The sequence below is a fragment of the Corythoichthys intestinalis genome, chromosome 8 (assembly GCF_030265065.1).
Source record: "Corythoichthys intestinalis isolate RoL2023-P3 chromosome 8, ASM3026506v1, whole genome shotgun sequence".
NCBI lineage: Eukaryota > Metazoa > Chordata > Actinopteri > Syngnathiformes > Syngnathidae > Corythoichthys > Corythoichthys intestinalis.
This window is the reverse complement of record NC_080402.1, coordinates 29,176,240-29,202,735: the sequence shown is the minus strand read 5'-3', so window position 1 is coordinate 29,202,735 and position 26,496 is coordinate 29,176,240. Positions and strand designations below refer to the sequence as shown.

General features: G+C 38.9%; 3 protein-coding genes across 12 annotated transcripts; 2 read left to right on the top strand and 1 right to left on the bottom strand.

The window, feature by feature from the left end:
• The first annotated feature begins 125 nt into the window (after positions 1 to 125).
• On the top strand, positions 126 to 11,953 carry rnf11a (ring finger protein 11a). Its single transcript, XM_057844150.1, has 3 exons — positions 126 to 484; positions 7,350 to 7,522; positions 9,379 to 11,953. Exons 1-3 carry the CDS (start codon positions 386 to 388, stop codon positions 9,548 to 9,550), a joined length of 444 nt encoding a protein of 147 aa, XP_057700133.1. The 5' UTR covers positions 126 to 385; the 3' UTR covers positions 9,551 to 11,953.
• A 2,385-nt stretch (positions 11,954 to 14,338) lies between these two features.
• LOC130920739 (heme oxygenase-like) lies at positions 14,339 to 16,618 on the bottom strand. Its single transcript, XM_057844149.1, has 5 exons — positions 16,276 to 16,618; positions 16,048 to 16,159; positions 15,755 to 15,970; positions 15,409 to 15,681; positions 14,339 to 15,170 (listed from the first exon to the last, which is right to left on the bottom strand). The coding sequence occupies exons 1-5, from the start codon at positions 16,305 to 16,307 to the stop codon at positions 15,003 to 15,005; spliced, it is 801 nt and encodes a 266-aa protein (XP_057700132.1). The 5' UTR covers positions 16,308 to 16,618; the 3' UTR covers positions 14,339 to 15,002.
• A 2,305-nt stretch (positions 16,619 to 18,923) lies between these two features.
• Positions 18,924 to 24,518, top strand: LOC130920535 (uncharacterized). Of its 10 annotated transcripts, none has more exons than XR_009064162.1 (7): positions 18,938 to 19,777; positions 19,921 to 19,985; positions 20,071 to 20,111; positions 20,198 to 20,270; positions 23,681 to 23,852; positions 24,097 to 24,219; positions 24,293 to 24,518. XR_009064162.1 is itself a non-coding variant. In XM_057843839.1 (6 exons), exons 1-6 carry the CDS (start codon positions 19,507 to 19,509, stop codon positions 24,400 to 24,402), a joined length of 762 nt encoding a protein of 253 aa, XP_057699822.1. In that variant the 5' UTR covers positions 18,924 to 19,506; the 3' UTR covers positions 24,403 to 24,518. The 10 variants fall into 10 exon arrangements, 5 of the variants coding, with proteins under 5 accessions (XP_057699822.1, XP_057699825.1, XP_057699821.1 ...); XR_009064161.1 differs by having other exon boundaries at positions 18,941 to 19,772; XM_057843839.1 differs by lacking the exon at positions 20,198 to 20,270 and having other exon boundaries at positions 18,924 to 19,777; positions 24,117 to 24,219.
• Positions 24,519 to 26,496: the final 1,978 nt, after the last annotated feature.

Below are 26,496 nucleotides of genomic sequence, written 5' to 3'. Positions count from 1 at the left end.
ACTGCTTTTTCATTCTTGTCTGTGTTTTCTGCCATATACATTTTAAATTGCGTGTTTTATTGTGGTAAATTACTTCAGAAGTTTTAAACCGGAAAAGAATGGGGTGTTCATGCGGAAGTAATCAAATAACCCAGCCGAGATTTCCGGTTTACATTTTGTAAACACAAGAATTTAGGACACGAAACTACTCGCTCGAGCGCTTCAATTTCGTGTCACCTGCTGGTATTTTCTGGGTTAGAAAACACTAAAGATTGTTTATTTCATGACGAGACATCAAATTTCGACCAGACATTTTTTTTTTTAAGAAAGCCGAAGAAATATAAAACAAGCTAGTCGCGTAGTCGAGTCCGTGTGTGTGTTTATCGCTCATGCTGCTTTTTCTTCAATGGGGAACTGCCTGTTTTCTCAAGGAGCGGATGATTTGTCTTTGCTGAACGAGTCCGAGGGGGGAAGCCTGCCGGGAGAGCCGCCGCCGCCATACCAGGTGACCCGAGTCGGCCCCACTCCGACCTACATAATAAATCGGCTACGGTAGCCTGCGACAGACGTTGGCTGGAGCTTAATCACACAACCACTTGTTATCATTTACACTTAATAGCTAATTAAATTTGGCACACAAGCCACATAAATCACATGTAATGTATTTTTCTTATAACGCCCTGATAGTTATTCGAAAGTCTGAAGTCACAATGGACTGCATTCATTGTTAATACAACAACGACTAGGGGTGTGACAAAATATCGAAATGGTGATATATCGTGATACTTTGTATCTCAAAAGGTTATCGATATACTCCTTCCAAGAATCGAGATATCATTTTAGAAAGGTGTCAATGTTGAAAAAAAAAAGGAACCAACAAGTTTATACCAAAATCTTCCACCATAATAGTGTCTCCAGCAGAGGTTGCGCTAGAATTTTTCGTTGTCTGTCATTTTGACTGACAGGGTCATAAAAATCCGGTCATAATCTATTTTTACCCGTCACTTAAATTTTTAAAATGATGGTAATGACATTGTAGTGACCCTTTGTTTGGCATAATTCAACTTCCGTACTTGTGTGTCCATTTGGCCGAGCGCGTTAGCGGCTACGACACAGTCACGTGACAGTTTTCATTCATATTAAATTAATATTCTGTCCTAACAAGCTTAACAGAGAATCCACACCGTGCCATCACACAACAAGCTGATGAATATGTAACTTTTTCGCCGCAGTGACAAAAACAGCTGACTGTGGCCCCAGTAGGTAGGTACTCTACCATATGTAGCATATGGAACAATGAAATTAACAGTTCACCTGCTGTGGCCTGAACGTAGTTTTCACACCTTCCTCCTGGTGCGCATGGACTTGAATTGCGTGCCCGCTTGTGCAGTCCCTGTTTTTTCACCTCTTTTATCAACACCATCGTTTTGGGGCTTTTTGAAGAAACTTCGGACACTCAGTTGCCTTGACATTTTTCAGAGTAAGGCCAACGACGTCATGCATCAAGAGAGACAATAGCTAATTAATACGCTCACTCGCCACCCTGTGGTCTGGGGTGTGAATTGCAACCTGTCAAAATGACGGATGGACTTCATTTTTTTCCGTCACCGTTTTAAAAAATCAGTCAACGACGGAAAATATTTGGTTAACGCGACCCCTGGTCTCCAGTGTTGGGAATAACGCCGTTATAAATGACGCCGTTACATAATGGCGCTATTTTTTTGGTAACGGGGTAATCTAACTAGTGCTGCAACGATTAATCGATTAACTCGAGTATTCGATTAGAAAAAAATATTCGAATTAAATTTTGTTGCTTCGAGTATTCGTTTAATTAAAGTGGCGTTGTAATGGTTTATTTTGGAAGTGTTTGCATTTCGTTTTATTGATTAGGATGGATACACTACCCTCATTTCATATGGCTTAATCCAACTGCTCCCTGTTCAGACCAACGTAAGCTAAGTTTTTGTTTGGGCTCATGTTATTTTAATGCATTCGTATTTTAGTTTATAGGTATATTTAGCCGTTTTTCGTGGGAATATGTGTCTGAATCACTTGTTAGGGGCATTGTAAAAAAATGTTAGCATTTTATAGCATTTAAGCTAGCGGACTTTTGCTATGTAAATTAGACAATTGTTCTTTTGTTGTACATAGATCCTTATTTATTTATTTATTTTATACCGTTTGTGGCTCAGCTCAGGTATTTTAATTTTTCGTGTTCCTTATCCGATTACTCGATTATTCGAACTAACTAGTTCATCGATTAATCGACTACTAGAATAATCGATAGCTGCAGCCCTAAATCTAACTATTTATTTTTTCCACCGTTACTGACAGTCAAACGCGGTGCGTTACTTACTCTGAATAAATTGAAGAAACTACCAGCCGTAGCGAGTCTAATCTGCTCTGTTTATTTGTCATCCAAGACTTTGGGTGCGTTCAGGTTCGAGAATAGCGCACGTGTTTTGTTTTGTGCTTTTTCTTAGCAAAGATATACCACACAGGACGTGCTGGCCCTCTGTTTCTTTAATAGCACATATAAGTTCAACATTAACACAAATGTACGGCTCTCGGCAGGCCGTGTCTCTAACTCACTCCCGCATCATGTGAGCAAAACAATATTGGCGCCGTGTGCACTTAAGGGAGCCTCGGATAATTCTGTATCACAATGTTACAGCACGTACTTTTTATGACCCCAGGCTGTTTGTCCCTGCGCATTCAATTAGACAATGCTTTCCAAAGCTTGCTAACGTTTCTGTTTTTGCTACACCTGAATGATAGCCTCGTTCCCATCCCCCACTGTCAGCCAGCAAGAATGCTGCTTCTATCTTGAGGACGGCAGACGCTTTAAGGGTGATAGGAGGAGTAGGGGGACGGGGCTACCTGAATGCACCACCTGGATAGATGCGATGGAAGTGATTGTGATTGGCTGAGGGTTAGAGTCATGTGTCATGGTAAGCCAATCAGAGCCGGCGTTTTCACACACAAACCGGAATAGCCCGTGCGGCAAACACACACACGCAAAACAGATGCAGAGGGATATGATGGCAGAGCATTCAGAGGAAAATTTGTCCTTTACAAGGTGGAGATATAAACACTATTTCAAGTCAAAATACTTGAAGTACAGTAGGCTATGTCTACTTGACCAGTTGTCTCAGGTTGTGAGAGTTGGATTTAATTGATTAAACTCACTTTATATTGTTTACTGCTGATTGTTATTTTATAATATTGTTTACTGTTTATTTTTGTTGCACTTCAAGTGTAGGATAAATCTGTTGCTGGTTAGGTGAAATAAATATTACAAGGTTCTATAACACAACTACCTGTCTGTTCTTCTCTATTAAACTGACTCGAATACTGCTCAGAAAATTACAAATTCTTTGACATACAACAACTTCTTTTTAAAGTAATGGAAATAATTACTTTCCCTGGTAACTAGTTACTTTTACTTTAGAGTAATTCAGTTACTAACTCAGTTACTTTTTGGAAGAAGTAGTGAAACTAGTTACTTTTTTAAAGTAACGTACCCAACACTGAGTGTCTCAGTTAACTCTAAGGCTGCATTGACGGTGCTCGACGCCCAATCCATTTAGAACATTTGTTCATTCGAAACCAGAGCATTCACAGTCATTCTGTCCGATTTTCAGGGCATTTACAGGTCACTTGCTGTTCATTTTAGGACATTTACAGGTCATTTCCTGTTTAGTTTGAGTAACTGCCTATTTATTTGGGTGATTACCAGGTCACTTCCTGTTCTGTAACTCAAAATAAACTGGAAGTGACCCCCAAATCAACAGGAAATAACTGAAAATCAACAGGTAAATGACCTTAAATGGCCCAAAATTACCTAATTGCCTGGCATTGGCTGTCATTGACGGCCATTAACGTTCAATCTGTTTGAAGTGGGATTCGTTCATTCGCTGGCACCCTCCCAATTCAAATGGATTGGACGTCTACTAGTGATAAACTCATTCCAACAGCTGAAGCTTGTTTTTCCATTTATTAGTTGCTTGTAGAATATCCTAAAAATGATTTCCTGACCAAGTCTGAACATAATGAAAGTAATTCACCTAATAATTGTTGGGTCAATTCTATCCTTATAAAATATGTGAAGACAAGCTAAATGACCTCTAGGTTGCTTAAAAGTTGGTGGGGCAATTTAAGTATCCTGAAAAGTTGCTAGTGTTATGTCCCTAATGTCCTTATGCAAACCTACGCCATTGTATTCACCTGTGTTTTTGAACACTTGGAGGTAAAAAATAGTAGTGGTGGATAGATAGATTTGCCTTTGTCCTAACCAGATATTTCATGATGACGTGAACATTATTATAATTAAAAAAACAAAGACGAGAACAATCTTGACTTCAAACAAAGTGCTCACTCGGTGATGAAAAAAAAAAAGCCCACTAGAACAGTAACAAAACTGCATAAGCCAAGGCAAGGATTCAAGTAAAGAAATAAAGGTTAATGTCTGTATAAATTCAACTGAAACAAAAAGTGCATTAACACTCTTCACAGTACCAAAAAGTAAATAACTAAGGCGCTGAAAGTTATAAATTTAGTGAAAGCGCATTATCAAAAATATGGTAGAACAAAAAGGATTAATGGCTTTCCTTATGATAATCCATTTATACGGCAGTGAAATCCTAACCCATTTTCAATAAAGCATGAGGTTTACAGAACAAAATCCTTCTCCAGCCACTGTGTCGTCAGACCAAGCATGCAGACATTACTATCATTACACGTCCATATGTCCATGGTTGTCGATCAAAGTATGGACGAGTGTGGCAATCTCATCATACTTTGCCGGTAAACATTCATCTGAAAAGTGGTGGCGGCTTACAATGATGAACCTGGGATAAGCAGCTTCATTTACAGCTTGCGCGTCCTCGTACTCTTTTAAAACGCCATAGAAGCGATTGTGATCTTTTAAGTGGCTTATTACCATGTGTTGTAGCTCGACACCGTTTTCCCTCTTCGTGGAACTTAAGCTGTACATGTGTTACAAATTGCAAGTGAAGCGTTCCCCACTGACAACTTTTTTAAAAAATCCCACACTTCCGACGCCATGCTTGTTGTTTATTATATATTATTGGGATGACGTCATAATTCCTATTATTGGACCAATAATTATCGTGCACCTGTACGTCATAGACCCTGATTTAATAAGATCCCATAAAGTCTGTGCTAAATTGTGTGTTCAATCTACCATAACATAGTTGTTCTACAACTTTTTACACTCTATGCCATCGAAAAATGCATGACATATGTTCTATTATATTTTCATACTCTGCCTAAATGTGCATCAAAAGCAAAGCATGGTAAAAAAAAAACAAACCTAGTATAAGTTTGAAAGGAGTTCAACAGCAGGCTCCTTTTAAATTTTATTGTGTTGAATGGCTTGTCATGCACACTTACAGTGCCTTGCAAAACTATTCGGCCCCCTTGAACCTTGCAACCTTTCGCCACATTTCAGGCTTCAAACATGAAGATATAAAATTTTAATTTTTTGTCAAGAATCAACAACAAGTGGGACACAATCGTGAAGTGGAACAAAATTTATTGGATAATTTAAACTTTTTTAACAAATAAAAAACTGAAAAGTGGGGCGTGCAATATTATTCGGCCCCCTTGCGTTAATACTTTGTAGCGCCACCTTTTGCTCCAATTACAGCTGCAAGTCGCTTGGGGTATGTTTCTATCAGTTTTGTACATCGAGAGACTGACATTCTTGCCCATTCTTCCTTGCAAAACAGCTCGAGCTCAGTGAGGTTGGATGGAGAGTGTTTGTGAACAGCAGTCTTCAGCTCTTTCCACAGATTCTCGATTGGATTCAGGTCTGGACTTTGACTTGGCCATTCTAACACCTGGATACGTTTATTTTTGAACCATTCCATTGTAGATTTGGCTTTATGTTTTGGATCATTGTCCTGTTGGAAGATAAATCTCCGTCCCAGTCTCAGGTCTTGTGCAGATACCAACAGGTTTTCTTCCAGAATGTTCCTGTATTTGGCTGCATCCATCTTCCCGTCAATTTTAACCATCTTCCCTGTCCCTGCTGAAGAAAAGCAGGCCCAAACCATGATGCTGCCACCACCATGTTTGACAGTGGGGATGGTGTGTTCAGGGTGATGAGCTGTGTTGCTTTTACGCCAAACATGTCGTTTTACATTGTGGCCAAAAAGTTCAATTTTGGTTTCATCTGACCAGAGCACCTTCTTCCACATGTTTGGTGTGTCTCCCAGGTGGCTTGTGGCAAACTTTAAACGAGACCTTTTATGGATATCTTTGAGAAATGGCTTTCTTCTTGCCACTCTTCCATAAAGGCCAGATTTGTGCAGTGTACGACTGATTGTTGTCCTATGGACAGACTCTCCCACCTCAGCTGTAGATCTCTGCAGTTCATCCAGAGTGATCACGGGCCTCTTGGCTGCATCTCTGATCAGTTTTCTCCTTGTTTGAGAAGAAAGTTTGGAAGGACGGCCGGGTCTTGGTAGATTTGCAGTGGTCTGATGCTCCTTCCATTTCAATATGATGGCTTGCACAGTGCTCCTTGAGATGTTTAAAGCTTGGGAAATCTTTTTGTATCCAAATCCGGCTTTAAACTTCTCCACAACAGTATCTCGGACCTGCCTGGTGTGTTCCTTGGTTTTCATATTGCTCTCTGCACTTTAAACAGAACCCTGAGACTATCACAGAGCAGGTGCATTTATACGGAGATTTGATTACACACAGGTGGATTCTATTTATCATCATCGGTCATTTAGGACAACATTGGATCATTCAGAGATCCTCACTGAACTTCTGGAGTGAGTTTGCTGCACTGAAAGGAAAGGGGCCAAATAATATTGCACGCCCCACTTTTCAGTTTTTTATTTGTTAAAAAAGTTTAAATTATCCAATAAATGTTGTTTCACTTCACAATTGTGTCCCACTTGTTGTTGATTCTTGACAAAAATATTAAATTTCATATCTTTATGTTTGAAGCCTGAAATGTAGCGAAAGGTTGCAAGATTCAAGGGGGCCGAATACTTTTGCAAGGCACTGTATGTACTCATTGCTCTTGATGAGTTTCTCCTGGCTTGCTAATTTGTCTTCCGTTTTCATGTCACAATCACCAAGTCTGTGGCTAAGCCCAATTTGGTCTTTACTATACACAAGGATTTAGCATTGTAAATATTGAACAGGTTTAACATTTTATGATTGTCGGCTCGACTGTTTTCTGAGCAGCGCGGGGAGTAAAACGTGTCTGAACAAACGGGATAATCAATCAGTATGATCATCCAAAAATCAAAACTTTGCCGACTTTGATTGCAGGTGAAGAAATTGTTGAAAGTTAAAAAGGCTGAAATTATTGTTGGCCGGCTTTCCAGGAGCGCCCGCAGCCCGTACCTGTATACCATCCCACCCCCGGAGAGAGTCGCTTGGCCAGTCAGCTGAGCGAGGAAGAGCAGGTGCGCATCGCGCAACGTATCGGCCTTATCCATCACCTACCCAGAGGCATATTCGATCCGGGCTCCGATCCCTCAGACCGAAAAGTCAAAGAGTAGGTTTTGAATATTGTACACACAATAGTATTGGCACCCCAGCAATTCTGTCAGATAATGCTCAATTTCTCTCAGAAAATGATTGCAATTACAAATGCTTTGGTAGTAATATCTTCATTTATTTTGCTTGCATTGAATGGTAACTGGTGTTACACTTGTATAGCGCTTTTCCACCTTTCAAAGTGCTCAAAGCACTTTACACTACATTGCCATCTACCTACTGTTGACGCAGCACCAGGAGCAATGTGGGGTTCAGTATTTTGCTCAAGAATACTTAGGCGAGTTCATCAGGGCAGAGAATCGAACCCACAACCTCTGGGTTGGGGTACAACTACTCTACCACTGAGACATGCCATCCCACAAAAAAAACAAAACAGAATGACCAAAAAAATCATTATCATTTTACACAAAACTCCACAAATGGGCCTGACAAAACTATTGGCACCCTCAGCATAATACTTGGTAACACAACCTTTAGACAAAATAACTGCGAACAGCCGCTTCCGGTATCCATCAGTGAGTTTCTTACAATGCTCTGCCTGAATTTTATATAGCCATTTTAGTTAGCCAACTGCTCCAGGTCTCTGAGATTTGAAGGGTGCCTTCTCCAAACTGCCATTTTCAGATCTCCACAGGTGTTCTATGGGATTCAGGTCTGGACTCATTGCTGGTCACTTTAGAAGTCTCCAGTACTTTCTCTCAAACCCTTTTGTAGTGCTTTTTGAAGTGTATTTTGGGTCATTGTCCTGCTGGAAGACTCATGACCTCTGAGGGAGACCCAGCTTTCTCACATCGGTCCCTACATTATGCTGCAAAATTTGTTGGTAGGCTTCAGACTTCATAATGCAATGCACACGGTCAAGAAGTACAGTGGCAGAGGTAGCAAAGCAACCCCAAAACATCAGGGAATCTCCACCATGTTTGACTGTGGGGACCGTGTTCTTTTCTTTGAAGGCCTGTTTTTTTTCCCTGTAAACTCTTATGTTGTTGCCTTTTCCCAAAAAGCTCCACTTTTATTTCATCTGACCAGAGAACATTCTTCCAAAACGTTCTTGGCTTTCTCAGGTAAGTTTTGGCAAACTCCAGCCTGGCTTTTTTATGTCTCTGTGTCAGAAGTGAGGTCTTCCTGGGTATCCTACCATAGAGTCCCTTTTCATTCAGGTGCCCGGGAGAGTATGAGTTGACACTGTTGCATCCTTGGATTTTAGTCGAAGTTTTTTATCCACCATCCGCACAATCTTTCGTTGAAATCACTTGTCAATTTTTCTTTTCCGTCCACATCTAGAGAGGTTAGCCACAGTGCCATGGGCTTTACACTTATTGATGACACTGTGCAAGGTAGACACAGGAACATTCAGGTCTTTGGAGATTGCCCATGCTTCCTAACAATCTGGCTTCTCAATTCCTCAGACAGTTTTTTGGTCGTCTTTCATTGCTCAATGTGGTACATACAAGGACACAGGACAGAGTTTGAGTCAACTTTAATCCATTTTAACTGGCTGCAAGTGTGATTCAATTATTGCTACCACCTGTTATGTGCCACAGGTAAGTAACAGGTGCTGTTAGTTAGAAAAATTAGAGAAGCATCACATGATTTTTCAAAGGGTGCCAATACTTTTGTCCGTTCCATTTTTTTTTTTTAAGTTTTGTGTAAAATGATAATGCTTTTTTTTTTTTTTTCCATTCTCTTTTGTGTTTTTTCATTGCAAGCAAAATAAATGAAGATATTACTACCAAAGAATTTGTAATTGCAATAATTTTCTGGGAGAAATCGAGCATTATCTGATTGCAGGGGTGTCAATACTTTTGGCCAGCACGGGTGCAAGGACTGACAACATTTTTGTGTATTTTTCAGATGTGTGATCTGCATGATGGACTTCGAGTACGGCGACCCCATCCGGTTTCTACCGTGCGTTCACATCTATCACATGGACTGCATCGACGCCTGGCTTATGCGCTCCTTCACCTGCCCATCCTGCATGGAGCCCGTGGATGCCGCTCTGCTTGCAACCTACGAAACTAACTGAGGCACGCTCCCAAGCCCACACCCTCAGTAACCGCACCTTATAACCCAAACTGTCCAAGCTCCTGGACAAGGCCATGTGGCATTGTGCACATGTTCTAAAATTGCGTACACATGTAGAAACTGTACATTACAGTAATTGCTTGGATCTGATTGGTCGGTAAATTCTGATGTTTTTTTTCAATGGGTACAGTGTGCCAAATTGAACATGGCGAATTAAATCTTGACACGTAGCAAATCATTTCTCATAATGCATTTCACTTTTCTATAGTTTAAATATAGATTATATTTTAGATTTAGTTTTGACAGCTAGGTGTCACAAATGTCACTGAAGTGTATTTGTCATGTGCAATAGGTAATCAATAGGCAGAATGCAGGCACAAGAGACAGTACGATTTAATACTGAACCGAAATGGGGTTTTCCTTCATTTCTCCTTCAAGATGAATAAATTCATCATTAATGTGATATTAAACCAAAAAATATTGGGATTACATAAATTTACATCAAGTGTGTCTTGATGCATTTATTTTGATAGCTTGGAAAACATCCCCAGACCCTTTTCAAGAGCAAAATAACATGCGGCACCATTTAAACTAATATATGAAAGAGTATGAGGACCACACTTTTTTTTTTTTTTAAATCACACAATTTAAAAATCATTTTTGTAAAATTTTGACATTTTTCTTGAAATTGTGATTACTTTTCGCTTATTGCAAAATATTCCTTATCGAATTTTTTTGCACAAAGTTCCGACTTGTTAGCAGTCGCAGAGTATTAAAACTATAGTTTCAATCATTTCTCAATTACTGCAGTTTCTCAAGTATATTACAAATCTTTTTTAAAAAAAAAAACAAAAAACGCTGTAACCAGGCAGCATATACTCTAATATAGTATATGAGTACAAGCAAAATTAAGAGAATCCATCATATCATACAGATGTTTACAGGTACTTAAGGCTTGTTTTAAAAAAAAAAATGTGATAGCAAATGTTACAAATTGATACATAACAACATTGTCGATACTTACCGTGAATCAGAGCTTTGTGTGCATCTTGACATCGCATGTGTTTATCTCCTAAAATGTGGTAGCATTTTTTAAGGATCATGGGAGTTGTTGGTCATTAATTTCTGTTTATTGACCCCAAATCGCAGCTTATGTTTGGCCGTAACAAATGAAATTAAGATATATAATTAAAAAAAAAAAAAAAAAAAAGCAAGTCACAAAACACTGCACACTACCCTACAGTAGCTACCGAGGGGATGCTTAATGTGACTTAGTGTCTAAAAACACAGCTCCATCTTCCCTAAAATTTATGAGGACATATCTATTCACATCTCTTTCAACCCCTGAAAATATCACAAAAATTTGCCTCAAGATTTTGGATTTTATGGATATTGGACACGGTTCTGCTTCCAAACACTGAAATCACAGTGCAGCACTCTGCATCAGAACATGGCGACAAAAATCATTTCATTTCTAAAAAGAATACTATCATTTAAAAGAAAAAAAATCTAGATTAATTTACACAAATGCGCATTATACTGAGAACCATGGTATTCAACTTGATTCTTGATAAGTTCTTCTTCCCCAAATAGTTTTTATTTATTTTATAAGTTTAGTCTTATTTTCATTACAAACAAAATCTCGAATATTACAACATACATAAATTAATGCATGCAAAATGTTCTATTATAATCCATTAAATTACAGTTTATAATATATGACAACCTTATCCTTTTTTTTTTTATTCAACATCCTTATTGATGTTTTTCCCAGAACAATATCAGTTAACTTTCACAGTTCGACTTCATCCTTATAATATTATTTTCTTTGCGGATTAACTTAATTCCAGTATATTGTCTTTACAGTGTGGCCCTAATACTTCTTCGTATAATTAGATGTGTTAGTTTATTTTCCAAATGTTTCGCATTTGTTTGTATGGTCTAATGTAGTTTTCTTTTTCTGATAGAGGGCTATGAGTTAGGAAGTGTGTGTGTGTCTTTTTTCAATGTTTGAGCATTTTAGTTGATTGCCTTCATTGCTGCAAGTGATATATTTTCACACATCCCTTGTTAGAATATTTGTTGCCAGCAGTAGACTTGAATGTATCTATTGGCGTATAGAAAGAGAAGAGTGTATTTCATTTATCCCAGCTGCTGTGCCTTGTGAGAATGAAGAAGGTGCAGATTCTTGTGAAGTACAATCATGTTGACTGTGTTCTTCCAAGTCGTAGTCGTACACTAGGGAGAGCCAGACACCAGCACTCATAGTATGTGTCACTGTTGTTTTTTTCTTTCCCACCCTGCTGCTGCCACCACTGCTCAGTCGCCTGTTTTAACTTACGTGCAATCTATGAATGTGTAGAATAAGTTCTAACCACCATTAAAGCTGGTGATACATTTCAAACCACTATGTTTTTGTATTGTTGTCTATGGTGCAGTAAAAAGCACACATACAGTGAGGAGCAGAAGTATTTGCACCCCTTGTAATTTTGCAAGTTCACCCACTTAGAAAATAGGTAGAGCTGCATTGAGTTCATTTTGCCTACACTTATAGATTACCGTAGTCCAAACTTTTCTTTTATCCCAGACAATAGTAGGTGATTTAATTACCTGACATGTTTCGGCGAACACTTCCGCCTTCGTCCATCAGCTGATAGAGACGCGTCACACCAACACCAGTGACCCTCTGACGAAGGCGGAAGTGTTCGCCGAAACATGTCAGTTAATTAAATCACCTGCTATTGTCTGGGATAAAAGAAAAGTTTTCACTAAAATAGGTAGAGGTCTGAAAATTCAATCGAAGATGCATTTCCACTTATGGAGACATCGTCTAAAATAAAATAAAAAATCCGGAACTCACACTGTATGATTTTTCAATGATTTGTTTTTAATTTACTGGGGTTCATAAGTATTTGTACCCTTGAGAAAATCAGTGCTAATATTTAGTGCAGAAGTATTTGTTTGCTATTACAGAGGTCAGACGCTTTCTGTAGTTCTTCACCAGGTTTTCACATATGGAAATAGGGATTTTGGCCCATTCCTCCACACAAATCTTCTCTAGATCTGTCAGGTTTTGGGGCTGTCACGAAATTTCAGCTCCATCCAAAGATTTTCTGTTTGATTGAGGTCTGGAGACTTGCTAGGCCACTCCAGAACCTTGATATGCTTTTAACGCAGTCACTCCTGGGTCAGCTTGGCTGTGTGCTGAATCTTTGTCATGTTGGAAGATCTGGCCACAACTCATCTTCAAGTCTCTGACTGAGGAAAAGAGGTTTTGGCTCAAAATCTGACGATACTTTTCACCATTCGTCCTCTGCTTTTACATTACAGTCGCCCTGTCCCCTTTGTCGAAAAAGCAGCTCCAAAGCATGAGGATTCCACCCCCTATACTTCACAGTGGGGATGGTGTTCTTGGGATTGTGCTCATCCTTCTTTTTCCTCAGCACACTACGAGTAAAGTTTGCACCAAAAAGTTCTACTTTGGTCTCATCTGACCACATGACTTTCTCCCATGGGTGGTGGGTGGGTGATTACTCATGGGGTAAAGGTGGACTCTTTTAAAGGTACACTGACAATTCTTTGAGGGTCATAATTATTGCTGATTCTCAGGGGTAAAATACTTATGAACTGCAGTAAGTTACAAATAAATTACTTTATTTTCAAAAATCCTATGATAAGATTTTCAGTTTTTTTTTTTGTCTATTTGATTGAGGTCTGGAGACCTGCTAGGCTACTCCACAACCTTGATATGCTTTTTACGCAGTCACACCTTGGTCAGCTTGGCTGTGTGCTGGATCATTGTCATGTTGGAAGATCCGGCCACAACTCATCTTCAAGTCTCTGATTGAGGGAAGGAGATTGTGGGTCAAAATCTGACGATACATTTCACCATTCATCCTCTGCTTTGTACATTACAGTCGTCCTGTCCCCTTTGCAGAAAAAGCAGCTCCAAAGCATGAGGATTCCACCCCCTATACTTCACTGTGGGGATGGTGTTCTTGGGATTGTGCTCATCTTTCTTTTTCCTCCACACACTACGGGTAAAGTTTGCACCAAAAAGTTCTACTTTGGTCTCATCTGACCACATGAGTTTCTCCCATGGGTGGTGGGTGGTTGATTACTCATGGGGTAAAGGTGGACTTTTTTTTAAGGTACACTGACAATTCTTTGAGTGTCATAATTATTGCTGATTCTCAGGGGTACAAGTACTTATGAACCCCAGTAAGTTACAAATAACTGTATTTTTAAAAATCCAATGATATGATTTCAGTTTATTTTATTTTTTTAGATTATGTCTCAATGAGGGGAAATGCACCCATGATTGAAATTTCAGACCTCTACCTATTTTGTAAGTGGGTAAACTTGCAAAATCACAAGGAGTGCAAATACTTCTGCTCCCCACTGTAAACCTCGCAGTTGTAAAGTTTCAGTTGGAACATTCCTCTATGGCGTTTGGATGTTCTGTTCGTATTTCTTTGGGTTTTCCACGGGTGTGCTGAATCCGTGGTTCCAAATAACTGGGCCATGGCCCGGTACCTGTTGTTGAGGATTTTGTTACTGGTCCCCACTGAAAAAATAATGTGCATGATTTGTGGTCTAATGATCGTTAAAATGAATTTCATCCACGGCAATGCAATGTGAGTAAAAACCATAATGGAAATGTTGAAATGTGTAATCATATGACCAGTGAATACAGCAGTTAAAGATTTTAATCAGATTCAGGAGATTGGTGCCAAAACATGAACAATAATGTCAGTCATTTGGATTCACAAAAAACTCAGAACCAAACTAATTTACAACAAATCATTTTAATAAAACTTCCTCATATAAAAATACATGTTTTACGTTACAGTCAAATTAGACATTACAGTGTATGATTAAAATGTATGTACAGTTATGCTACAGTAAATTGTAAAAGTTCAAAGAAATGTGACACAATATGCGCACTAAGAGTGAAACAAGTTTCAAACTAACAAACTGAGAGACACAATTTAAATAAACTTTCTGGTTCACTTGACGTAGTTCTGAAACATATTCCTTTTTACCTACACAAACAATTAACTAATGTATGGATTGTCAATGATTTGGAGGGACCTGGGTGAAATATTAAAAAAAAAATAAGAATACTTAGGGATTAATCTCAATTTTGTTCACGGAGTCCAGGGATATTGAGCTGGGCTTGTACTGTAGAATGTCAATGTAACAGCTTCATTTAACATTATTTACAAATTAAAGTTGGCACCATCAGTCCAGAAATAGGACCAGAAGGGTCGTCTTTCGTATAAACTACTGGGTGTGGGTGCTCAAAGAATGTCAATTGTGTTTTCTCACATAAATTTCACCAACCTATGGCCTGGTATTTATATTTATAACGTTTTCAGTCTTTTTTGTAGGTTGGAGGGAAAAATAACATTGTACGTCAGCAGGACTCTTGAGTTGGCTCATATTATGCCCTATGACATACAGATTCCCATGGTGACAACAGCCACGAAGATTCCGAGAAGCATCCGGTAGAATGAATTGCTCATCATGGAGCTTTGCAGAGTATTCTTGCATTTCACATTTTTGGAGTCCATCTGCTTTTCGGTGACATTCAGCACCTTCTGCACATCCTCAAAGACCTACCGGTAAAACACAATCCATATGACAAATGTCAGATATAAGGAGAATGTGAAAGATAAATCGGTCCAACAGAGGTTAATGATGTGCGTTCTGTGTGTAATTATTCACTGCCAACCTTCCTAAAATGGGTTTTACATCTATCACCTTTAGATTTTAGCAAATGAGTTGATAAGTCTGTCAAGTAAAGGTCTGTGCCCCCTTAGCCAATACATCTATAGTCAAGTAATGCTGTCCTACCTGGATGTTTAGCTCAAAGGATTTGACAGCCTCATCCAGGACGCCTTTCCTCTGTTCCTCACTCAACTCCAGGACGTTCATGCGACTGCGGTAGAGCTGTTTGAACAGGTTGGGGCTGGACACACCGGGGAAGGCGAAGAAGGACAAGCCCTCACCGTTCTTCAAGCCCATGGACTTTTGGGCGATACGACCTAGGACCTGACCGCCAGACAAGTCGCCGAGGTAACGAGTGTAAGCGTGGGCTACCAGGTACTCTGGGTTCTCCTTCCCGATCTGAACATGTAGAATCAGGGATGAGCCTCATGTTTCATTAAGATATACGTGCATTCAAAATCATTGGAATCACCTTTCGGAGTCTGTCACAGTATCTTGTCGTGGCTGCAGGCACCACGATCTTCTGCTTCCAGTCTGGACCGTAGAAAAACTCCAGATCTTTCTCAATAGGCTCCAGCCTGGCCAGCTCAGATGGAAAGTAAATGGGTTCCACTGCGGGGTGGCCTGAGTTCTTGTCCAGCTCCTCCTCCAAGGTCTGGTAGATCTCATGAAGGGAACTGAGGAGAAGCTGAAATAAGACGAGAGATGATGTTGAGATGAATGAACTGATTATGAATGAAGAGCAGTGTGTAAAATGTGTGTTACCTTATACTGCTGCATGGTGACTTGTCCCTTCTGGAAGCTCAGCATTAACTCAGTGTTCTCTGCCCTCATGTGACTTTCCATTGTTACCTGTTTGATTTGTTCTGACAGATCCCTGTGGGGAAAATACAGTTATTATCATAAATAAGTATACATTGTATCTAACACAGCCTGATAAGCATTATAAATCAGCACATTCAATGATTTTTGAGAAATCAAATCAATTCTTACTTTCCAGCTTTTTGCGTCTTCTGCGTCTCCATTGTGTTGCTCTTCTCCTAAGTCAGGTTGAACTTCTCCAAAGTTACTCAGTCTTTTGCGAGCCTCTTTGTACAGCTTGTGCCATCCAGCTGTGCTTTTATACCCTCCTCCTCCTCTTCCCTCCCACTAGACAAGAGGAATGAAAACAGGAAGACAGCTCAGCACAAACCACATTAGCCTGTGAGAAACTTAACATGACACAGCAAATCGTGAGGGAGGAGGGAGAGTTGGAAAGTTGAACAATGGCCTGGAATAACAACGGAGGCGGGCCGAGGGCTAAGCGTGACGCTGCACTGGAGTTCAACTGTTCATTGTAGACTTACTCAAAACATGACAAAGGGCTTCTGAAGAGGGAAGAGGGAGGGCATAGGCTATATGAGTCACAAAAGGGAAGTGTGACTGTGTTATATAATGTACAAAATCACTTTGAACATTTAAGAAAACTTGAACTTTGTCATCATAGTAAATCTTTCACTAAAAGGTTTTATTTTGTTGGGCAAAATCTATACAGTATTTACATGTTCCATTTGTATTTTTCATCTATTTAAAGTAATAGGAAATTACAAGCTATTGACCAGTTACTCAGTACTTGATAGGTTTTTCACAGATTATTGTTATCCATCCATCCATCCATCCATTATTATTATTTTTACTTGAGTCACATTATCTCATTCACTGCCCTCCACAGAAATAAAAGTCTAGTATGATTTGGGTTGGCTACAATTGAATGTTCATGTTTCAGTGCCATTGACGGCGAAAGACGTCCAATCCATTTTGACTGGAAGGAGCTAGCTCGAATGATCCCCTGTGTGCTCAATGAAAACAGTTCATCTTTTGGGCAGACCTAATTAACCCTTTGATGCTTATTATCTTCAATGACAGTTAATAAGTACTCTACAGTATCAATAGTTCTGGGTAACATCTGACATATCTTAATTAGAGCCTTATAGTAACACAAATAGGTGATGTTTACTGTACCCGGTACAATTACAGTGGTATGAAAAAGTATCTGAACCGTTTGCAATTTCTCACATTTCTGCATAAAATCACCATCAAATGGAATCTGATCTTTGTAAAAATCACACAGATGACAAAAACATTGTCTGCTTCAACTAAAACCACCCAAACATTTATAGGTTTTCATATTTTAATGAGGATAGTATGCAAACAATGACAGAAGGGGGGAAATAAGTAAGTGAACCATCACATTAAATATTTTGTGGACCCCCCTTTGGCAGCAATAACTTCAACCAGACGCTTCCTGTAGCTGCAGATCAGTCTGGCACATTGATCAAGACTAATCTTGGCCCATTTTTCTCTACAAAACTGCTGTAGTTCAGTCAGATTCCTGGGATTTCTGGCATGAATCACTGTCCTCAGATCATGTCACAGCATCTCAAGTGGGTTCAAGTCGGCACCTTGACTTAGCCACTCAAGAACGTGTAATTTGTTCTTCTGAAACCAGTCTGAAGTTGATTTACTTCTGTTTTTGATCATTGTCTTGTTGCAGCATCCATCCTCTTTTTAGCTTCAACTGTCTGACAGACGGCCTCAGGTTTTCCTGCAAAACATTCTGATAAAGTTTTGAATTCATTCTTTCATTAATGATTGTAACTTGTCCAGGCCCCGAGAAAGCAAAACAGCACCAAATCATGATGCTCCCTCCACCATGCTTCACGGTGGGGATGAGGTGTTGATGTCGGTGAGCTGTTCCATTTTTGCTCCACACATGACGTTGTGTGTTACTCCCAAACAATTTAACTTTGTCCACAAAATATTTTGTCAAAACTTCTGTGAAGTGTCCAAGTGCCTTTTTGCGAACATTAAACGAGCAGTGACTTCCTCCGTGGAGTCCTCCTATGAACACCATTCTTGGCCATAGTTTTACATTTATGATGTGTGCACAGAGATTTTGGACTGTGCCAGTGATTTTTTTAAGTCTTTCACAGACACTCTATGGTTCTTTTTTTACCTCTCTAAGTGTTCTGCGCTGAACTCTTGGCGTTATCTTTGGTGGATGGCCACTCCTTGGGAGAGAAGCAACAGTGCTAATCTGTCTCCATTTGTAGACAACTTCTCTCATGTCGATTAATGAACATCCAGACTTTTAGAGATGTTTTTTTTTTTTTTTTTTTTTTAATCCTTTCCTAGCTTTAGAGAAATCAACAATCCTTGATTGCAGGTCTTCAGACAGCTCTTTTGACCAAGCCATGATGCACATCAGACAATGCTTCTAATCAAGACAATTCTTACCAGGTGTGTGTTTTATAGTGGGCAGGGCAGCTTTAAACCACTCATCAAGGATTGGGCGCACACCTGACTTAAATTGTTTGGTAATAATTGGTTTCAATTGCTTAATACTGAAAGTCTCCTTAGGCAGATGGTTCTCTTACTTACCCCCCCCCCCCCCCTTCTGTCATTGTTTGCATGCTACCCTCATTAAAATATGAAAACCTATAAATATTTGGGTGGTTTTAGTTAAAGCAGATACTGTTTTTTCTATCTGTGTGATTTTGACAAAGAGCAGATCGCATTTGATGGTGATTTATGCAGAAATGTGAGAAATTCCAAAAGGTTCAGATACTTTTTTATACCAATGTAGATAGCATATGTATTGGCATAAACACGTCACAAAATATAAAATATTTTTCGAGCAGATGCTTTGAAATATACTTATGCATACAACTGTATTTTTCTTCTCAACCTGCGGTAAATGTGTTTTGGATTTTTTTTTTTTTTTTTTTTTTTTAAGTTGATAGAAGTCAGCAGAGGAGCAAAATAACCTGATGTAAATCACACCAAAGATGTAAAAATAGTAATCAAACAAGGTTCAATTGGACTCAGAAAGTGGCCTGTATTGAATGGGCAGTCAACCTAAAAGTGTGTCAATTTCTATACTGTATGTGATAGTTATTTCCCCGCACAGTGTGCCAATGATTGCTGACACGCTACAGGCATTTTTATTCATAATTTATTCACAAACTTTGCGCAAATACTGTGCGCTCTTTACGTACCGGGGAAAAAAGCCATACACGACAACTTCGACAAGTATTTTTTTCCTCCGGCACAGAGACTGACCTCTCATCAGCCATTAAAAGAGCGCCCTATCCCTAAACATTAGTCAGCAGAAAGCAAGCGATAACCGTTAGTCAGCGTTTTTTCTTCCCTTCGTTTAGGGCTACTTTAACGTTTTAAATATAAATGATAAAAAATATAACTATTTTTAAAAATTATACAATACTGTATACAGTAAGTGCGTGCGTTGAGTGTATAGAAGTGTGTGTAGTTTCAGTTTACTTTTATTCAGGCACACGGGAAGACGACCGTGAACTTGGCTCAGTGCGGCGAGGACCCTTTTTTTGTTCAGGCACGTTGATATGCCACATTTCGGCCGTTTTAAAAATGGCCGCAAACACCTCCTTTCTGCTTTATTCAAGCTTCCAAACTTCGTTGTTTAGCAGTTTAATGTATGGTTTGTGCTTCCTATTATAACATTATTGACCAGGTCTCTTTGGTCAGTTGTCAGCATTCTACTGAAGCTAAATCTGGTGTACTTATCTATTTCTCTGCCAAGTTTGTTGGTGAATGAACCTAGCTCTTGTGATTTCCACACAGATATGAATGACTGTGAGCAAACAGACTCGTGTATTGAGGAGATTAACACCAAAGAGCCTCACAAAGTGAGTTTTTTGTGCCTCTACGTGGTCTAGTCCAGAGAAGGATGTGGTGTATGCAGTAATTCATTTCCTATTGTATGCTGTGCAGACACCTGCATTGTGGAATGACTGCAGAGGTAAACCCAAAAGGTGAGTATCAGTCAGAACGGCCAGGCCAGCCCCTCACATCTGCCCAATTCTCAACTATCTTCTCTTTTTCTTTGCTACTTTGCCAGTACAAAAATACAACAAGAGCTGGTGGGAAAGATGCTAAATATTTAGTGAAAAACATTGCTGAAGTAGCAACAGGTGACTCTTGAACTAGCTATTCTCTTTCCGAATCCATGTCAGAATGGAGGCAGTGCTTGTCAGTGTGGACACACTTTCAACTGAGGAAGTTATGAATTGGAAGCAAGTAGGGGGAAAAAATGTCCAGGCTTAATCATTTAATCACCCAATCCATCCTCATACCTGTCAACCCGAGGCTGTTGGCTGTCTTGCAAATATGCCCTTACAAACTGGTAACTAATCTTACAACGCCGTGCAATATGAAACAAAAATAAAAAATTTTTTTTAAAATACTATGAATTTATTGGTAATATTCTAACATATGAGATCAAGGGTTCAATCCCGGGCTTCGGCCTTCCTGTGTGGAGTTTGCATGTTCTCCCTGTGCCTGCGTAGGTTTCCTCCGGGAACTCCGGTTTCCTCCCACATCCCAAAAACATGCATGGTAGGCTGATTGAACACTCTAAATTGTCCGTAGGTATGAGTGTGTGCGTGAATGGTTGTATGTCTCCTTGTGCCCTGCGATTGGCTGGCAACCAGTTCAGGGTGTCCCCTGCCTACTGCCCGTAGTTAGCTGGGATAGGCTCCAGCACCTCCGCGACCCTTGTGAGGAAAAAGCGGCATGGAAAATGAATGAATGAATTCTAACATACAACCTGGTGCAATCAAAGAACAATATCTTCAGCTACATCATGATTACTAAAATTTAACAGTGACTTTTGTTATAATTGTATGTAGCACTTTGGCAATTTCTATCATGTCTTTTGATGGATGCACTTCATGGCACTTCAGCTCGCAATTCAGTTTGACTTGAAGGTAGTTTGTTAGTGTGTCCAATTATAAGTTAAACAGGTCAATTGATAAAATTACCTTACTGTTGCAATGTTTGAGTCAGGGAACATTTCTTTTGCTAGTTCTGAGAAGTGATCAGCAATAGTTACGGGCAAATTGTGTTCGGCAACAAATTGGCAGAATAAAATCTCCGCTTTCGTCACTTTTCATTCTGTAGACTTCATCTTTATGACCAGTGTTGTTAATCTTACTTTTAAAAAGTAATGAATTACAGTTACAAATTACTTCTCCCAAAAAGTTATTGAGTTAGTAACTCAAGTTACCTGAATGTATGAGTAATTAGTTACTTGGCAAAGTAACTGATGTTGCCTTTCATGTTTTTTTTTTTTTTTTCTTCATTTTTTCCAAAACAAAACAAAACAAAAAAACATGGTAACCTTTGCTATGTTTGGAAGTCATTTAATGTTGTGAATCAACCGTTCAAGTTGTTAAAATTGCTCCTGTTTTTGCATTAGTTCCCTTCTGTCTACTTTCGACATGTGAAAGTTTTAAAACTGTTTCATGATTTAAAGATAGATTCAAGTCAAGATTTTGCCGATTTAGGAGTATTTTAAATAAAAAGTTACTTAGGTTAGCTAGGAAGGTTCACTACAACAGAGCCTTTCTGAGAAGTCTACTACTTTAAAATGGCGGCTGTTTACCAACGCCGCCGAGTCTGTCATTTCGCATGTAGTTCTATATGCATGTGATATCATAGGCGTAGATTGTAGGCTGTCGGCTACAGTCAGGAAATATTGGCGCCAACTAGCCTAGCATCGCGTTTGCTACAGCGTCACAACAAACACTCTTCTCTCTCCGTGTCTCTGACTTTTCTCACGTCATTCAACCAACGTATTGCATAGTAACGCACACTGTCTCGTTGCCGAAAAGGTGACAAAATCCGAACGGAGAAAAAAAAAAACATGCACGAAAAACGTACAGATTTTGAACGTACGGCATACACATTTAAAGATAAGTGCTCAATTCTACAAATTACGCCAAAACCGTACAACTTGACAGGTATGCATTCTCTTTAGTCAGAGAGAAGAGTTATGTCATCACAACTTTTGGATTCAATGCCATAAGCATCCGATAACTCCTGGCTCAAAAAAATGTCAGAGCAGGAGTAACTTCCTTTTGGCCTGCTTTGGCATTTTGTGTGTGAAGGTTTAAAAAAAAAAATATATATATATATATATATATATATATATTCGAAGGTGGATAGTAACACGTTAAATTTAGTCCGTTACATTTACTTGAGTAAGTTTTCGAGAAAAATGTACTTTTAAGAGTAGTTTTACCACACCATACTTTTTACTTGAGTAGATTTGTGAAGATGAAACGCTACCCTTAGTCCGCTACTTTGGGCTACATTAGTCATTACATTTTTTTCTTTATCCTACATATTGACTTTATTTTTGCCAGAGATGCTGAAAGTGGCTCTACTAGTTTCACCAATGAGATGCCGCAGCAATAATCACATAACTCTTATACCAATCAGACATAACAATACAGTCGCATGACCAGATGCAGGTTTGCAGTCGGAAGTCATATAATCACGGCGGCCTTTTCAATCACTTGGGGTCTTTAAAGCGCCGTAAAAATTAAACTTATTGACAGAGAGTCAACATTACTCGGAAGCGCGAATTTGTTTGAAACTCCCAAGTTTTTATTTGACAGCGATTTATTTGACACCGATGGATTCATTTGGTAGGTCATGGTAGGAAATTGTTTTTTCTCAGCTAGAGGGCACACTTCCTCTTTGGACCGTTAATGTTTCATTTTCTAGTTTGAATCTGATTTTTGTTCGTTTTTTTGGCATAAAATAGTCATAAAGTATAATATGTTATCGTACAGTATAATTACAGTTGTAACTGTTAAGAAAAAAATACCACTGTTTAAAAAATTATCACACTGTAAGCAGTTACTCATTAGTTGAGTATTATTTTCACCGGGTACTTTTTTTTACTTGTATTTGAGTACAATTTTTGGATGACTACTTTTATTTGAGAATGTTATTTTGAAGTAACGCTGCTCTTACTTGAGTAAAGATTTTGACTACATTAACCAGCTCTGTATGTAGTCTATGTAATTCTGCTTTAGTTTTCCAACCGTAATGGGTTCATCAAGGCACCCATTTTGAAAAAATGAATGACTTTAAGATGGCCGTTGAGACGGCTGCTGTAAGAATCCTCCATGAGTACATTGAGGCATGGAGTGAAACCTGAAAAAGTGCATTTGACGCTAAGGGGAAAATATGCAGTTCTAATTTGCAACATATTCCCATGTGCCCACAGTCCTGGAACAACGTTTCTGAGACACTTTGTACACACCACTGAAGCTGTTGCTTGCAAGCAGTACACTGCTTGCATTCATGTTGCACACTAGAGGCCAGTATTGTTCCCTAATTCTTGTCGGGACATTTTTTCTTTCTGTTTCGACTTGGCTGTTGTCCAGGAACATGCTAAATTCTGCCCTGGTAGTCCCACTGACAAGCACAAGGGGCCCTGCTGCATGCATCACCCCTTCATAGCAGCTCTTCATTCAGCAACGGCTATTACCATGTATGTTTGCTCCATTTTGAATTCTGCTGTGTCCAGGCTCCTGAGTGACACAACTGGCCCAGTTCCTTCCATTTTCAGACCCACAACAGTATTGAACATGCTGGGCTCTCCAAGGCCTTCCTGCTCAGACCCTGTCAATGCTGCTGCTCACCTACATCTGCTTGGAGAAGTTTTGTGCCTGATTGGACATCTTCTTAATGGGACAAATGTGAGTACTGTAAACCCTCAGGAGATACAATTAGTATTTTCTTTGTCACTTGTGTGAGTTTAGTGTGGACGTTTGCTTTCCTGATTTTTACAAAAGCACCATGGGTCAAGTGAAGTCCCACTCAATATGTGAGTATGAATTGTTATCTGTAAGTGTGCCCTGAATTTTGACTAATGGAAAGCAGTCCGGGGTGTAGTAAGGAAAAGGACATTTGTATAATCACTAATGTGTTGTGTGTTCACAGAAATCGGTGTGTCTGTCCAGAAGCTTGATTCTTCTTCTGGACTCTCTGCTGTGTGCTCTTGCTCCACTATTTTGCCTCACCTCACAAATACCAGAACTGCAAAGCTGCACAGAACATATAATGGTTAGTGTAATGCAGCAAATTCTGCGTGCTACCATGGTCTTATTAATGTTTATTTCTATTCTCTGTTTTAAAGGATTCTACTCTGGAAAACATCGCCTATATTATGCCAGGTTTTTGAATGAATCTACGAGCACAAGTTCACGTTGGTACACAATAAATGAGTTACTTTTTGTGCACTATTAGGTTACAGTATTATTTATTGGCAGAAAACTACTTGTTGGACATTTTGTCAATTAAATTCACTATATTGGTGTTTCAATTGTTTAAATGCTTGAATTAAAGGGCAGCACAGTCTGGCAACGGGTTTGTATCTCTGCTTACTCTTCGTCAACTTTTTACATCAAGTACAAAAACATTTCTGTACACCGCAGTGGTGGATTAAGTACTCTTTTTAAAGAGTAAAAGTACAGATAGGGGCCAACAAACACTTTAGTAAAAGTACATGTGTCGAAGTAAAAATGTAGTCAAGTAAAAGTACAAAAGTACTTGCTTTAAAATTGACAAGTAAAAGGTAAAAGTATTTTCTCCAGATGCAAAAATAAATGCCAGTTACAAGAGGATGTGTATACACTATACAGTGCTTTTGCAGCCACAGTTGTTCCATTTTCACTTTTTAAAACTGCGCGCAATGGGGAAAAACAAGCAATAAAATTGAGTGCACTGTAAACAGAAGCTTAACAAGCTCAAAAAAACAAAAAAAAACCCTCCAAAACTAAGTTAACGGTGGATCGCATGCAACTATCAGGTGCATAACCCTGCCTAATGTCCATGAATCTGCAGCACCAATCTGAAGGCAAGTTGCTCTCACTGTTTTTTTTTATTTTTTTTATTGGTGACTGTCTTGTTCACCTGCCTTATCTTGATTGTACTCGTATTGCTGCCTCTAGTGATCCATTACGGTATAATTGCACGGGGCTTATCGATTGTGCCGGAGGCTTGAAAACGAAACTATCAATTCACAATGAGGAAAAAAACAACAAAAGTAATGTGTAACGCAGGTGACAATTTGAAAAGTAGTGGAAAAAAGTAAAAAGTACAGATTTGTGCTTTAAAATGTTGGGAAGTAAAAGCAAAAAGTACCACTTCATATTTCTAATCAAGTAAAGTACATTTTTTGTGTATATGTACAGTAATGGAGTACTTTTACTTTGTTTCATTCCACCACTGCTACACCAAGTGCACCACTAGGACCAAAATTTAAAAAATGTTTAATGTTTTAAATGTACGGTTGAACGTTGATATACAGTACTGTATAGGGAATACTGATTCAATTTAAAAATATATTGAAATCAATTAATGTTCTTTCTGTAAATGTATGAGAAGAAATGGCTTTCAAAAAATGAAAAAATGCACCAGTACTCCACAAGAGCAGACAAGTAAAAAATGTTCAACATTTTTAAAAACAATTTTAAAAATAAAAGTTAACATAGTGTAAGATAAGGTCCAAGCTTTGCTCTGATATATTTGAATGGTTCCAGTATGTTTAAAATATTGCATATTGATTTGTATTTCATTTAGTATTTTGTTTACGTACCACTTTTGGTGTTCGTACCACAGTTTGGGAATTACTGGTTTAGTGCCTTTCACCACCACCACATTGGTCATCAGGCGCAATATAGTATATTCCAAAATCCTTGTGGTTGCATAGGCAAAGTAAAATGAGTTTAATTATAAACTGGGCCCTGCAAAAGAGCACATAAAAGTTCATATAACATTTTACCTCTGCAGAATTGGTTTTCCTGACTCAGATGTCATCAAAAATGCTTTGCATTGTGGCATCAACAAAGAAAATAAAAATCACTAAGATCATTAAGCTTTGAGACATACAAGTGATCTGAGCTTGACTCTGAACAAACTAAAAATGTGCACCAACCTGGTTGCGATTTTATCCTAAATCTGAATAGGTTATAAAATAAAAAGACCGGTTCTCACTGACTTGACTATGTACCCAACCGCTTCTGATTGTTAGATGTCAATATCACTCACGACGGTTTAATATATTAGGTGAGGTTTTCTAGTTTGGTGAGTGTTATAAGAACAAAGTCCAACATCCACAGGCTAGAAGAGGCTTAAGGCCGCAACAAAAAAACTGCATTACACATTCTGGGAACATGCACTCCTTTACTTAGACTTTCTCATTATACATTTCTGTTATCTCTCACTTTAGAAAAATCAAAACATTCTTATGTAAATATTTAGGTGATTACTCAGCAGGAGCAATTAAAAAGAGCATTGCTGGTGGTATTGCTTTTTTCGTTGGGTGTGGTGAAAATGCCC